The following is a 16,964-nucleotide window of genomic DNA, read 5'->3' as shown; positions in this document are numbered from 1 at the left end:
TTAAAAAACAAACAAACAAACATTGCTGTTTCATGAGTTACATCATAAAGGGGCCCACTGAGGTTCCGTCATCCTAGGGTCCACACAACCCTTTTAGAGGTGATGAAAATTAGGGTATACTAGCCAAGTGGGTGGTACCACTGCAACACTCAGAGATCCCATCCTAAGAGAAACCAGAGTACTTCTAGCCTCAGGGCTTATATCTTTGGAATGGCTGAACAGATTTGGAGAAACAACACACCAAAACACCCAGGGTAACAGATGGTTTATATCATTGGATTTTTCAGAGCTGGTGACAGATCCACCTTTAGGACATGTTTATAAGGAACAGAATTTTTTATACCAGTGAGAAAGGACATGACTTTTTCTCTAGTCCCTGACATTTATAAATTATCACTATTTTATCTTTGATAACATAATCACTCTGATTTTAGTCACTATCTCCAACTCTTTGCATCCTTCAATAGACGCCGCTGCACTGATTCTAGCGCCCACCATTCCTGAGCTTTTGGTGCTGTTAGTTTAACCACTTCCAGACCGCCCTTTAGGAATTTACGTCTGGGTAGTGGCTCTCTTGTTCTGCAAGGATGTACCTGCAGTACGTGTATACAGCAGCTGCAGAAGCGGGCAGCTGGCTGTAACTACAGCCGGAGTTCCTTTAGAGAAGATGGGGTGGTACATTATCATCCCTGCCTTCCTGATTGCTGTGCGGGGTATACACAACTATGGCTATCTTCATGAAGCGGCTGCCCTTTAACCCAGTGGTCATGTGATCCACCAAGGGTCAGAGACTGTTAGAGCTGCTGGGACCTAGAGGACCCAAACCATCTTAGCAGTGATGGGCAGGAGACTGCTTTCCTCCTATAACTGGGGCTAAGGTATCCTCAGCTACAGAGGACATCAGCCCCTTCCCACCAAAAAAATAGGGGAGTTCCAAGTAATTACAGGGAATCCCTCTAAGGTCTACTTAATGATAGGGAACCACAATACAGTATTTTTTATGCCGGTACGAATGGACATGACTTTCCCTAATCCCTGACATTTATAAATAGTACCTATTTTGTCATTGATAACATGACATAGTGATTAGTGACATTCACTCTGATGTTAGTCGCTCTATCTTCTGACTATCTGCCATGTAACACTGCATTCTCTACATCACTTTCTGTAGGAGAAATATCAGCTGACTGCTACATTAGGTTAATACTAATGGGATTGTCTGTGATGAGGCAATCCATGTAATTGTATATCGCACTCATGTGTATATCAGAAATGGATAGGGAACATTAAGATTAACCCTAGCTATATTTTTCATCTATTACGTGTTTTCCAACAGGTTGAGAGCAAAGGACAGGCATAATTTTGGTTGAAATTATTGGAGATTTGCCAATTTTTCTTTTTTTCTAGAAAGAAATATCAGTCCAAACTGGCATACCTATTGCATTGCACCAAATCTATTATGCCACATTTGCCTTATTGAGAAATTTAGCGCAAACTGTGCTATTTTGTCAGATCAAGGGACCGTTAGCAGAACCATTGTATCTTATCACCGTCTTCATTTCCCTAGTGCCTGCCTTTAACATTCCATCATTTTCAATTAAAACCTCTTTATTTCAGCTCATAGGTTTCCCACATTGTGCATTGTGGGAGCCCAGCAATGTTTGCTTTGAGATATATCACTGCATCTACGACACCCTGCTCTTAGCGTCACATTCTCAACTTAAAATGGACCCAATAAAATAGAATAAAGTGTACAAAAATATGAATATATGCAGACAAGAGGTGACCCCTCATGGCTACAGTGTGAGGCAGGAGACCTCTTTGTTCTTCCAATGAACTATACTGGCACGAATCCTAATGTAACCAGGGCAGTGGAGTCTGAGTCATGGGGTCGGAGTTGGGACAAAGTCAGAAAAAAGTTACTCTTACTTCAAAATGAAATAATTCATTATTGTTACTTCTAATCTACAATTATTGGTATTATGTAGTTATAAGTGGGTGTATAATCTGTTACATAGTTACTTTGATAGGAATTCATTCACTTGCTTTGTAATGAATTAGAGGATCTTGATCTTGGCCAATTATGAAGGAGTTGCCCTTCTGACTCTGAAGCCACTTTCATCATATGTCTGTTTCGGGCCACTCATACTATATATTGCTCATGGTGAGTGATAAGGATGGGGCCAACCAGCCATAAGAGCTCTCTCATATAGTTCACTACTTTGGCCCAGGGCACAGCTTTGTTTGGTGAATAATAGCAGGGTTGTTGAGTCGGAGTCCTGGCCAAATTTGAGTCAAGTTAGTGACTCTGTCTCCCAAATAAAATGGTTATTTTTAATGATATTATACAATTTTTAATTTTGTTTAATTAATTACATGTACAGTTTGTTACATATTTACTTTCATAGGAATTCAATTGTTTTTACAAATTAAAGGTTCTTTATTGCTTCTGACTAGCCACGGAGTCGGAGTTGGAGCAGGAGTCAGAGTTGGGCTGTAGAAAAACTAGACAAGTGGGAGTTGCCAATATACTGTATAGTGGCGCTTTGTTTTTGTACTGACATGAAATCACATTTTCACACCTTGGCGTTCCTTTATGGGAAACATGGTCACAGATCACATTTGGACCACTGCAACAAAATCAGACCTTTTTTGGGAAAGGTCTTCTGCAACTTGTCTAGAAAGCCTTCCTTATAATAGTGTGCATACACCACAAGCTGTCAATCACGTAAGAGTGCCCAGTGGACTCCTAAGCCCACAATATGCATTTTTATTTATTTTTTTTTATCAATCTACTCAACTTCTCCTTCTCTATATCTTGTGTCTGCAGATTACATTTTTAGGATGACTGTTTCCCTTGAAAAGTCTATTGTAGCTCCCCTAGTGGTAACAGCCATTGCCTCTTGCAGGATTTTAGGGAAGCAATTGGAATTTCACTCTCGCTCTGCCATCTCCAGACTGTATACCAATAATAGTCCTGTTCATTCCAATAACAATAGTATATATGGAATTGACATATAAATAATTCCTGTTATAACTGGAAAGCATACTGTAGGTTCATAATAATGCAACGAAATTGCATAGTATATAACAATAGTAACATAAGTGACACAGGTTCGCTCTATATGTTATGTAAGCCTATACTCTGCAGTGAATGACCCTTGAAGATGTTGTTACACTCAGCCATGGCATTCTTGAGAACATATAAAGACCAGACCTGTTCATTAATAATGCGTAAGCTTAGACCATGAAAGCCTGATACCTCGCAGGTTGTAGGAAATGATTTATCAGCAAATATTACATGACATGCTGATAGTTTTAGCTGCTTCCAGCTTTTGCTTAGTGTAGGCTGGAAATACACAGTGCAATATTGAGAGCCATCATGTGGAGATCTGGTTACAGCTACAGACCAGGGACGCTCACGTTGTAGACGGCAGCTTGGAGATTCACTGGGCATTTCAAATAAAAGCAAGGTCAAAGAGAAGCGAGCTCATGGCAGCGAACATGAGTGATCTTGTCAGGCCCCATCCGCTGTAAACACTTCCATTGCTTCAAATGACAGCGTTCGGCGTAGGGAAAAGTCTTCACATCCCCAGTTCAGATGACAGTGATGTCAACGCTTTTTGTAGACGATGATGTCACCGGAGCACAACCTCAAAATTTACTGCTATGCAGTCATAGTCCAGTGGTGCTCGGATAGGATTATGGATGTGGCAGGGGGACAACCCATAGAATGATCTCACTAGAGTATAATATAATTTATGTATCAGTCCTACATGAAACAATATTGCGCTGCCGTAACAGTACAGTCATGTAGGTGATTTTTTATTTTATTTTCCAATGTGGCTCACAATCCAATTTCTATGTCTCAGATATACACATGCTAAGATTTCTATGTTTTTCAGGGAAACTCCATACAATATACAAACTCCATAGAGATCCAAACCTGGAGTCCCAATACTGCAAAGCAACAGTGCTAACCACTGAGCCACTGTGTGTCAACTCCTCTACATACAGTATGGTAACCTGACTGCAGTCCCATAGAAATCCACAGGTTTATGCACCTTGGACTTTTTGCCTTCATTATTCTTATTATAATATATATATATATATATATATATATATATATATATATATATATATATATATATATATACACACACACACAGTATCTAAGTATGTACAGTAAGTACATACAGTAAATGCACATGTATACTGAACACATACCTGCAGTCCTGTAGAAAAGCACAGGTTTTATACACCCTATAGTTTGCTCTCATGCTTGCACTAGATACATGTTTGCTTCTAACTATCCTGACTATAATTATGTAACACATTGTAATATCCCAGCACATGCCAGATGACAAAGCACTGCTGCATCTGTTCTACACTATGTACCCATTCACTACACTGTAAATGACGCTGTATACATTTTATAGGCACTCTATCATGTCCATATAAATGTCCTACATTCCCAGATTTGACACCTGTCACTCTACCAAGCTCCTCTATCTCATGGTCTGGTCCTCTCGGATAGAAACCCTGCACTTTCTGCTCTGCCTACTGTATCAGTGGCATCTCTCCCTGGCAAATCTGGGGCACCTACTTATTGCTGTCTCTATGAAGGGTGCTGTGAACACATGTCAGTCATTTGTTATGCAGGATTCACACTTCCTTAGTGTTTGACATCTGAGCACATTGTAAAGAGATCACAAATACATTAGAGGATGTGTAGACCGGAGGAGACATCAGGCTAATATGTGATGGATCTTCTGGAGCCCAGGCATTCATCTCAGGCTCAATGAGGCGTGTGGGCTTACTATAAATACACTTAATGATGAGGACATGTTCACACACTGTAGTGTATCCTCCAACTGTAAGGAATAGGATGCTTTCAGCTGCTATGCGGTTAATAACCACTATAGGTAGTCCTATGTCCTTATCTGTATTACTTCTATAGGTAGTCCTGTATCCTTATATGTATTACCACTATAGGTAGACCTATGTCCTTATCTGTATTACCTCTATAGGTAGTCCTGTATCCTTATATGTATTACCACTATAGGTAGTCCTGTATATGTCCTGTATATGACCTATGTCCTTATCTGTATTACCTCTATAGGTAGTCCTGTATCCTTATATGTATTACCACTATAGGTAGTCCTGTATATGTCCTGTATATGTATTACCACTATAGGTAGACCTATGTCCTTATCTGTATTACCTCTATAGGTAGTCCTGTATCCTTATATGTATTACTTCTATAGGTAGTCCTGTATCCTTATATGTATTACCACTATAGGTAGACCTATGTCCTTATCTGTATTACCTCTATAGGTAGTCCTGTATCCTTATATGTATTACCACTATAGGTAGTCCTGTATCCTTATATGTATTACCACTATAGGTAGTCCTGTATCCTTATCTGTATTACTTCTATAGGTAGTCATGTATCCTTATGTGTATTATATAATATTATGCTATGTAAGGATACAATGTATTACAATATCCTTTAACCTCTTTACTATTAATACTGTTACTAATAATAACACAATATTACATAATATCACATCCTAAACTTATCCTAAGTCATTAGCAAAATGAAGGGAAAGCAATATACATGGCATAAGTGACAAACATAACTAAAACTCCATAGAGCTTACAGTCTGTCATGTGTACAAACACCTACATATACAAGTGACAGTTACATATATGCAAGTGATAAACATAGTCCACACAACTGTTACTACTTTGTAGTACTGAAGAGGTTCTGCAGCAGCTATAAGTTTAACCAGACTTATATTAATATGACCTACCTTCAGGGTTGGCACTGATGAAGACCCGGACGCTTTTCCCCGTTGGCACAAGGTGTGGGGGCATTGCAGAGAGGTTCCCAGAAAAAGCAGCTCTCCTAATAGCAGAGTCCCGGGGGCAAGGTGCCCTACTGCTCGCTCCAGACGGCCACATGGCATCTGCTTCACTGACACATGCCAGGGGCAAGAAGTGAAGTAGGCAAGTCACTGCTGGGCAACTTCTTACCCACTGGCACCCACATCTAAATGGTTAATCACCAGCATAGAGGGAAGGGCCATGTCAACTATTGCAAAAAGACACCACAGTGAAGGGTTACCTCCAGGATTGCCGGCATGACAGGAAGCAGTTATGGGTGCCCCATGTACTCAGAGTGCCAGGCTGACAGTGCCAGCAGCTGAGGGGATCTTGTCCTCTTGCAGTCAGGATCGGCAGCTATTGCTACTGCTGCTGCTGGGGAACATGTGACTTGGGAGAATCTTCACTCCCTGATCTCCCTCCTTCCCCTGCCCAGCTACAAGGCAGAGAGGAGGGGCAGCATGGCTTCAGAGACCACTGGCATCCACCGCGGGCTGCTTAAACTGGGCACAGATCTGTGCAATACAGACAGAGACCAAACCACGTAACTCCTGCACTGACAGATAGCAATCCATATACCCCTGGTCATAGGCAGCTGTGTGCAATACAATGCAGACAGAAGGACCAAACCATCATGCACCCAGCACTGACAGATAACATTCTTCATACCCCTGGTCATTGTGTAATGCAATACAGAGAGACCAAACCATACAACTCCTGCACCCAGCACTGACAGATAACAATCCCCAAAATCTCATAATGTTCCCTGGTCATAGCTCTGTGCATAACATTTCTGACTGAGCAACCAAATCCTGCAACTATTCACCCAGGATTGACAGATAATCCCCAAAACCTCATAGTGTTCCCTGTGCATGACTTTGCAGACAGAGGGATCAAATCCTGCAACTAATGCACCCAGCATTGACAGATAATTTATATAACAGTGTTCCCTGGCCATAGTTCTGTGTACAAAGCGTGTAGCTCCTGCACCCCCCAGCACTGATGGATAACAATCTATGTACCTCATAGTGCCCCCTGGCCACAGCTTTATGAACAATACTGTAAAGAGAGGGACCACATCCTGCAACCACTGCACCCAGCACTGATAGATTACAATCTATATACCTCATAGTGTTCCCTGATCATAGCTCTGTGCACTATATTGCAGACAGAGGGACCAAGTCCTGCAACTAGGGCACCCAGGATTGACAGATAACAATCCCCAAAACCTCACAATGTTCCCTAGTCATAGTTCTGTGCATGACATTGCAAAGAGAGGCACAAAATACTGCAACTGGTGCACTGACAGATAATCTCTATTCCTCATGCACCTACATATACAATATGTTTTTAAGTCCTTACACTACATGGGATAAATATAGGATATATGGCTAATATATAGAATATAATCCAATAATAATAATAAACACACTATACTAGACTAGGTTCACATCTGCATTAGCGTCTCTCTTGTAGACTACTCTGCAGATTCCATCTAAAGTAGGCGGAGAGATAAATCCTGCACGAATAGTCTATGGGGTCAGCGGACTATGGGGTCAGCGATTTTCAGCGGGCAGACTCTCCATTGTCCGGGTCCAATGCGTACCTGAACAACAGTAAGTTCAACGCTCATGTGAACCTAGCATCACCCTCTATTTTCCTGAATATATATGCAGTAACATTTTTTTTGTTATTTTTGTTGTTATTTTTATATTTAAATTAATAGATCATTTTTATGTGTAGTCCGTGTTATTTTGATAGACTAGATAGTATTGCACTGTATATGAAGCTGCTACTCTATAAAGTCACTTTTCAACCAGATAGTAGTAGGTTAACTCAGAACAGTCCATCCATCTTGGCACAGAGTGGTTCAGGTACCATGGGGTTTGTTTTTTGCCTTATATAGCTGTTTGTGATCTAACATGTGACCAATCAGCTGAGTGCTGCTTGGACATGTGACCTAGTACCCCTTTGCCTCACTTAAAAAATGCTAAGAAACCTGGTACTGGGTATTTTGCAGGGCTTTTTCATGGTAGAAAAGAAGCAAAAGTGATCCAAGACAAGCTGAGATGATCCAGTACCAGTCTATACAATGTAAAATAATGACTAAGAATTTGCTCTGCCGGCTCCTTACAAGGGGTGTTCCTGTAACTTTTTTAACCTTTATGCGCTAGTTCACACAGAGTTTTTTGGCAGCGGATTTTGATGCAGAATCCGCCTCAAAATCCGCTGACAAAAACGGCTCCCAATGGGAGACGCTCGCTTCTTTTTTCCACTAGCTAGTAGTGGAAAAAAGAAGCAACATGCCCCTTCTTCCCGCGGATTCCTGTCGGCTGACTCAGTCACAGCGTCCGTGGCACGAGACTCCCTCCCGTTTAGGCTCATTCATTTGGGCCTAATCCAGAGCGGAATGCTGCGACGGGATGCCGATGCAATGATTCGATATTCTGTCGCAGTTAGCTGCGTGGTATGTTCACCTGCGGAATCCATTTTCTGCCGTGTGAACATACCCTATGGAGGCTTAAAATAATAAATAGTGCTTACTTACCTGTCCATGTGGCCAGGGACATAGTGGAGAGTCTCCATCTTGTGTCTGATGCTGAGTTCAAATGGAGCTTCAGACACCGATTGGAACAGTAAACAATGGTGTGAAGCCGGACAGAGACTTTCTGCTGGATCTCCGGCCAAATGGACAGGTCATTATGCACTGTTTATCATTTGAAGCCTTTCTAGGGGTGAAAAAAATAACTGGAACAATTGTTTAAGTCTTTGACTTAGCTATGTCCTGGGAGTTGTGATGGTGCGAAAAGGGAACTCCATTTTGACTTTTGCTACAAAATATTTATTTATGACAATGGTTAAAGAGTTATAGTATACTTTTATCTAAATATTGACATTTTGAGACCATTTTTTTTGCAAGTCAGTAAATTATATTATATTTTATTAAAATGAATATAACTCCTTTAGGCTAAGGCCCCACGTTGCAAAAACGCAGCTTTTTTTTTTTTTTTTGCAGAGTTTGTTGCGGTTTCTTGTGCCAAAGCCAGTGGTAGATTTAACAAAAATTAAAAGTATAAGGGCTTCCTCTATGTTCCCCATTCCTTTTGTAGCCATTTTTGGCTTTGGCTCAAAAAAACGCTACAAAATCTGCAACAAAAAAAGCTGTGTTTCCGCAACGTGGGGCCTTAGCCTAAATGGGGTTTTCCAGGCACAAAGGTATAACTGTATAAAATATAGAACTATATTTACATTTGTAGACAATTACAAATTAAACATTGTTTTGCAAATAAAAAGGATTAAAAATTTGGAAGAAAGTTGAAAATTTTCTCCAGCCATCTTAGTGGTGACTTTGTCTTTTGTCTTGAGTGGTTGGCAAAGGCACTTCCATGAATGTAGGAACTGGTCAGACACCCAGCCATGATTTCCTTACTGTGGCCGGGTCATCTTCTCAGACATCTGCCTAATAACCTGTCCACAATAAGACATCATGGCTGAGGTTCTGACAAGTGTCAGGCCCTACAGAGTTCCTTCCTTCATGGTTGAATCCATTGGCAAATGATGAGGACACCACTAAGGTGGTTAGAGAAAATGTCTAAAATCTGCAAAGTTTTTCTATTAACTATTAATTGTCTGCAAATTTAAATATGGTTATGTTTCTGGGAAAACCCCTTTAAGGGAGATTAATGTACCTTTAAGTTTATTTTGCTATATTATATCATTGCTGAGATTCATGATTGATCTTGCAATATATAGTCTGCTTACACTGCACGGCCATGTCCCACAGATGGCATAGTTTACGCTACGTCTGTGTTCTATAAATGCCATCGCAGTGCCAAGTGCGATTTCTAGTGCTCTTAAAATATGCAAGGGTGATCCATTATCCACGGTGTATAATGCTTTTGCTGCCTAATGATTCAAAACATAAATAAATTATTGTACTTACGCTATGCTGCTCGCTTGCCCAGTATGCGGTGGGGCATCCTGGTGAGAATGGCCCAAATAAAAAATTTAGTAGCTGCCTGGGTGCCTGGCAATGCTCCTTTATAATTATAATCTGTAAATCTCTCTCTATGCGTTTAAAGAACTCAAGAAGAAGGCGTAGTACAAAGATCGGGCTAAAAGGCTGCACCCTGTAGACAAAACACTTTCTTTTATTTTGCTGCCAAGAGAGAAAGAAGTGTCTGTGGTCACAGCTAGAGGCGACATTAATGTGAGCCGTGGACCTTTACAGTCTGTGCATTATATATAAACCTCCCAGAGAGAGCGGCTTAGAATGGGCAGGAAATGCAAGCCCCCGGTAGGAAGCAAAGCATTCAGGATACAAGATAAGGGATTTTTATTTATGGGAGTTCAATTATTTCCAGAACCGACTATGTCTGACTTAAAGGAACGATGAACGTAAAGTCTATATTCTTCATGTTGTTTCACGTTATCAGTCAGCTCGGGCTGTGCTACGTGTCACTGTAATGGGACTCAATGGGATTTCTCACAACAAGTCTTAAAAAAACCTTGCCCGCAGGATCAATATTCAGTATCAAACTGCAGTCTGTTGACCCACTGGAGGAAATCATTCTCAAGGTCCACCCCCATCTATACAAAGCATGTACCCAGTCACTTTTAATTGTGCAATAACCCAAAATATCCCCTGACAAGACAAGAACGATAAGGAATGGATGTTCCTCAGGATCGTCCGTTCATGATCTTTGACTGGGGGGCCATGTACGTGTTCTTTAATACCATACAATTTGCTATTGTAGGCAGTACAATGCCAATAATCTACCAATATCTATCATTTTTAATTTTACAAAAACACTGTGGTCACAAGAAAAAAAAGCATTTGCCAGATGGTTGATTATACGTGTACATAGGGCAGTTATTGGAAAGATGAGCGAGTAGAGATGAGCGAGTAGAGATGAGCGAGTAGTATTCGATTGAGTAGGTATTCGAAAGAATACTCATACTTGATCGAATACTATCGCTATTCGCAGTAAAGATTCAATTCAGAACCAGCGCTGATTTGCCGAATGCTATAGCATTCGGCAAATCAACGCTGGTTCTGCAGAAGGCTCGCCCTTGCTAGTTGGGAGAGCTGGCAGCTTGCGTTTATGCGGGAGCTGACTTTTTCTCATAGGAATGCATTGACCAGCGTTGATTGGCCGAATGCTATACAGTGTACAGCATTCGGCCAATTAACACTGGTTCTGTCGGAAGCTCGTCTGTGAGGAGGCGGAGTCTAAGATCAGACCACAGCAGTCTCCATTGTGGTCCGATCTTAGACTCCGCCTCCTCACAAACGAGCCTCCAGCAGAACCAGCGTTGATTGGCCGAAGGCTGTACACTGTATAGCATTCGGCCATTGAATGCTGGTTCTGCAGGAGGAGTAAGTTCACATTAGCGCTTGACTCCTGTCCAGAAGGAGTCCGCAGGAGGACCCCCCCAACGGAATATCAGTGCAACTGCAAGCGCTGTACAGTTAAAGTGCACGGACCCGTTATAGTCTATGGGGTCCGTGCACTTTAACTGCACAGCGCTCCTCTTAAACACTCTCTCCTCCTGCTACTCATGGACTTGGTGACTCTCCTTTAGTCGAATAGTGGTTTCCCCTGAAATGAGCATTTTTCCCATAGACTGTAATGGGATTCGAATAATTCACTACTCGCTCATCTCTAGTAATGAACATTTCTAGGTTGATTCCAAAATCTAGTGGGAATGTCTTCTGCTGGACCATAGCCCATTACTGTGTCAGAACCTTGACCCACTCATCTGGTACTTTAGTGCATTAGTCAGACCCTGTCACTATGTTACCTTACCTTCTTCTGGTACTAAGAACCTCCAAGAGTATTAATGTACATACAGTATATGTAAATGACAGCGACAGCTTTTACTTTGCAAGATTTTACCCATAAGACGCATCTCCCAGAGCGGTCAAAAGTTGATGAGTTCTCTTCATAAACTGCTATCTTCTGCATAAGTTGTTGTAGTGTCCTGCTTATACGTTGTTGAGTTGTCATAAGTTGTTTCACTACCTTAGTTGCACTGAACTGTAGCTCTCCTTTTCAGAAGTTTTTGGGCTACCCTATTCGTAAGTTGTTGGGTTGTTCTCTGCATAATTTTTGAGTTGTCTTGTACATAAGTTGTTGAGTTTCCCTTCTTATAAGTTGTTGGATTGTCCTCTTCGTTAGTTGAGTTGTCTTATACGCACAGTCTAGTGTCGACTCTTTAAGAAATTGTTGGGTTGTGCTTTATATAAGTGGCTGAGTATAATCTAGGTTTTTGAATTGCATGAAGTACCAATCATAAAAGGGTCATCTAGGATAATCTTTTTTTTTTGGCAAGGAGGCTGCGGAAAGTAAATTTACATTTGTAAATTCCACCAATTTTATTTTGTAACATTGCTTATAATTAGAGAAGCGAGTAGTATTCGATCAAGTAGGTATTCGATCGAATACTACGGTATTTGAAATACTTGTACTCGATCGAATACTACTCGCTATTCGAATGGAAAAATTTGATGCAGAACTAGCGTTGATTAGCCGAATGCTATACAGTCGGCCAATCAACGCTAGTTCTTCTCCTACCTTTAGAAGTCTTCTCTGCGTAGCGTCCTTGCGGTGTCTTCCGGCTCTGAATTCACTCTGCCAGGCATTGGACCTGGGCAGAGGCGTCTGCGCATGCCCGCGCTACAAGAAAATGGCCGCTTTGACTGTAATCGGCCATTTTCTTGTAGTGCGGACATGCGCAGTTGGCTCTGCCCAGGCCCGGTGCCTGGCAGAGTGAATTCAGAGCCGGAAGACACCGCGGGGACGCTGAACGGAGAAGACTTCTCGGAGGATCCAGCCCGTGGACCTCACTCGTGGACTTGGTAAGTATAATTTGATTGCATATTGCCTAAACGGGCATATTCCCCCCATAGACTATAATAGGATTCGATATTCGATTCGAGTAGTCGAATATTGAGCGGCTACTTGAAACGAATATCGAACCTCGAACATTTTACTGTTCACTCATCTCTACTCATAACCCTTTCATTCTAGATTTCACAGACTATTATAGACTGCATCCTCGAAGCTCTGAGCCGAAATGGTTAATTTTGCTGATATTTGTTTACCCTGTAATGATAACAAAAATTGCCGCTCTACGCCCACTGTCCCCAAGAGGCAGCCATAAAACACTTTTTCATCACCGATCGATACTTTCATTATAATGTCTCCACCAGCAGATTGTGCGCCCGATATTACACATTAATTACATTTATAAGGATGCATCTGGGAGTGAGCTCATACTGTACTGCCGGATCACACCAGAGTGACATCATGACGTGACACAAGTAGATTTTTTTCTCCTTCTCTTGGCAGATTACAGGACATGGCTTGCTTTCCTCTGGGTAAATGCCACAGCGCTATTCTCCAAATGACTGTCTCTGAGTTAAGGTTTAATTATCAAATGGAGCAGAATTGATTGAATTGGAGTGGCTGGGCTGAAGTGAATGCAGATGAATCAAAGACTCGGTTTGATGCCAATTAATCCCTTGGGGTAAGGACATTAGTTATAAAGCAGACCTTCATTTTGCCATTTCTCGGATGTATTTATTGCGCAGGAAGAGGAATGTCAATATCTTTTGTCAGAAACGCCATTTAACAACGTAGAACTGACTGTGCTAATAATCGGGACTTGTGTACTTTGCATTTTTGTAAATCAGGGTTCTTAGGAAGTAGAATAAAGTAATATATGGTAATAGTCAATAAATGGGATTGCTTGTGAAATATAGTCCTTTTACTTTACAGTTCAATTCATTTGCTTTTTCTTTAAAGTGAGCGGAGAACTAAGGAATGGACGTTGCAAGCATTTCCTGAATTACTTTGCCTGATGTAGACGCTGTAAAGCTGCCATATAGCTGCACATATATAGTCACAATGCATATGCAGAGATTGTGGCCTAATAGGATACATGCACACAGGAATGTGCCCTCTATTGGTCTGCAAAAAACGGAAATGGCATCCATGTGCCTTCCATATTCTCCACGCACACAGGCAACCCCTTCAGCTCCATAACTTCCCGCTGCAAAGGAATTTACTGGTAATATTATGTCAATAACCAATTTTAAAGATAAACTTTTAGGTCAGGGCGTTTTATTGTCACCATATAGTGGATGAGATTCTAATAAATCCCATCCCCACTGTGCAGAAAAATGCAAGCTGCAGATATGTTGCAGTTTCCAAAACTGCCACGTATACCTACACAGTATTATGCCGCATAGTGGCCCCTACACACACTATTATTCCCCATAGTAACCCCTGCACACAGTATGATGCCACATAGTGCCCCCTGCACACAGTATTATGTCCCTTAGTGTCCCCTGCACACAGTATTATGTCCCTTAGTGTCCCCTGCACACAGTATTATGTCCCTTAGTGTCCCCTGCACACAGTATTATGTCCCTTAGTGTCCCCTGCACACAGTATTACGTCCCTTAGTGGCCCCTGCACACAGTATTATCCCCCATAGTGGCCCCTGCACACAGTATTATGCCCCATAGTGGCCCCTACACACACTATTATGCCCCATAGTAACCCCTGCACACAGTATAATGCCCCATAGTGGCCCCTGCACACAGTATTATTCCCCATAGTGGCCCTTTCATACAGTATTATGCCCCATAGTGGCCTCTACACACACTATTATGCCCCATAGTAACCCCTGCACACAGTATAATGCCCCATAGTGGCCCCTGCACAGTATTATTCACCATAGTGGTGCTTGCATACAGTATTATCCCCAATTGTGGTCCACCCATGAACAATGATTGGATACCCAGGGGAAAATACAAACATAAAAAAGAATGTTACTTACCTCTCCTGGGCTCCAGCGCACTCCCCGCTGAGCTCGATCATCTTCAATGATGGATGGGACATCTCGTGAGCCTGGCTTGCGTCACAATGCATAAGAACGCAAGCCCCGGCCCATGTGACATTTAGGAAGCCACCAAGTAGGCCCACAGCCTTCTGGAGCACAGTAGAGGTAAGTAATAGTGTTTTTTTTTAATGTTCCATCACCTCTCCTAGCCCTCCAATCATTATACTCGGGGATCTGAAAAGACCCCCTGAGTATAATGATAGCAGTGTTTGTGGGGTTCATGGGCCCATGTCCTTACTTACCAATCTCCAGGGCCCCCTGATGTCTTGGGCCGTGTGGAAGCTGTTACTGCTGCTACCCTGGCAGTTACACTCCTGATTCTCAAGCAGGCTCGGACTGGCCCACCGGTGTACCGGGGAATCCCCCGGTGGGCCCCCGAGCCCTGACTTAAAGTTTTGATTTTTACCAATGCAGATGCATTGGTCGGGGCCCGATCGGGATGGCCTGGGGCCCCAACCGGGCACCTGGCCAATGCATCTGCCTCCACACACAGGGGCCCCCATTAGCTGATGCTGAAGAAGTACACATCGGAGGACAACGTGTCTTTCTTCAGCATCAGCTAATGGCTTCTCCCTTCACTTACCTGCAGCTGCTGTCCTGTGAGATCTCCCCTGCTGCACGCACGCACGCACTTCCCCCCCTCCCCCCTCCTCCTCACACTGAGTCCTGTTACATCGCAGCGTGTGGGGAGGACAGGGAGCCGACTGCTGCTGGAATAGGTGAGTAAACTCTTTGTAAAATCTGTATGTTTAATATGTATATATGTACATTTGTGTAAAGTATGTGTCTTGTATACTGTGTGAGTACTGTATGTTTGTATACAGGTATGTGTGAGTATATACTGTATGCTATAATAATGTGTATGTATATATGTGTGTGTGTATATATAGTATTCATACAAGTATATATATGACTTATATGGTATATGAATGTATATAAATGTATATGTGCTATAGTATTGTATGTGTATATTGTATTGTATATGTGTGAGTATATATGGTATATGTTTAAGGCCTGGTTCACATCTGCGTTCGGTGATCTGTTTGGGGAGTCTGCATGGGAACCCCCTCCCCCTTCCCCCCGAACGGATTACCAAACGCATTAGCAAGCGGTGTGCAGTGAAAGTACGCGGACCGCATAGACTATAATGGGGTCCGTGTGCTTTCCACGCAGTGTCCGCATGAGTCATGTGGACAGGAAAGTAGATTGTAAAGTACTTTTCTGTTCGCATGTTGTATGCGGACACCGCACGGAAAGCACATGGACCCCATTATAGTCTATGTGTGCTTTCACTGCATACCACTTGCTAATGCGTTCGGTAGTCTGTTTGGGAGGGTCCCCATGCGGACTCCCCGAATGGATTACTGAACGCAGATGTGAACCAGGCCTGAGTGTGTAGGTATATAGTGAGTGCAATCCCATCCACACATTGCAGAAAAACACACACGGCGAACACACTGCAATTTCCAAAACTGTTGCGGTTTTGGAAATTACAGCATGTCACTTATATCTACAGAAACACCTGCAGTTTCACTATAGGTATAAGGCTAAGTTCACACGGGGTTTTTTGGTCCGGAACCTGAGGCAGAGGCCGCCTCAGGTTCCGGACCAAAAATCGGGTAGCCGCGACTGGATGCACCGGCATCCAGTCACGCACTCTGCTCCAGATTAGGCCCAATAAATGGGCCTAGATGGGAGGAGAGAGTGTCTTCAGGCTGAATCGCGAGGCGAAACGACCTGAAGAATGAGCACCACGCTTCTTTTTCTGGGAGCTGGAACAAACCGGCTCCCGGAAAAAAAAGAACTGACCGGCTCCCTTTGATTTCAATGGGAGCCATCTTTTTGGTCAGGATTTTGAGGCAGATACGGCCTCAAAATCCTGACCAAAAATCCCTGCGTGAACTTACCCTAAAGGAAACAAAGTCCTCAGAGGAAACCTCTGCGGAGTTTCTGCAATAAGCGCTGCAGGAAAAACTGATGTGTTGCCGCCGGGGTTTTTCCCGCAGCGCTTTTTGCTTTGTCTTGCTACATGGGGCTTTAGGCTGACGCGAGGTTCACACTAGCGTTCGGCAGTCCGTTCTCAGCTTTCCGTCTTCTGCATGTAGAAGACAGAAAGCTGTCAGACCGGGTGCGGCGGTGTGCGTTTTATGCTCTCCGCCGCA

General features: G+C 42.6%; 1 protein-coding gene across 3 annotated transcripts in view; it reads right to left on the bottom strand.

Annotated features, from left to right (window-relative positions):
- Positions 1-6,278, bottom strand: part of NWD2 (NACHT and WD repeat domain containing 2) — a 156,456-nt gene extending 150,178 nt beyond the window's left edge. The window contains exon 1 of one of the 3 annotated variants that reach the window (XM_075260286.1): positions 5,817-6,278. In XM_075260286.1, the coding sequence (XP_075116387.1) occupies positions 5,817-5,967 (151 nt within the window). In that variant the 5' untranslated portion in view covers positions 5,968-6,278. Of the gene's footprint in view, positions 1-4,606; positions 5,009-5,816 lie in introns of those variants that run through there. The other 2 variants (XM_075260295.1, XM_075260303.1) reach the window with 2 other exon arrangements.
- Between the last annotated feature and the right edge of the window lie 10,686 nt (positions 6,279-16,964).

Source organism: Leptodactylus fuscus, chromosome 1, assembly GCF_031893055.1.
Source record: "Leptodactylus fuscus isolate aLepFus1 chromosome 1, aLepFus1.hap2, whole genome shotgun sequence".
NCBI lineage: Eukaryota > Metazoa > Chordata > Amphibia > Anura > Leptodactylidae > Leptodactylus > Leptodactylus fuscus.
This window is presented reverse-complemented; position numbering and strand designations above follow the sequence as displayed.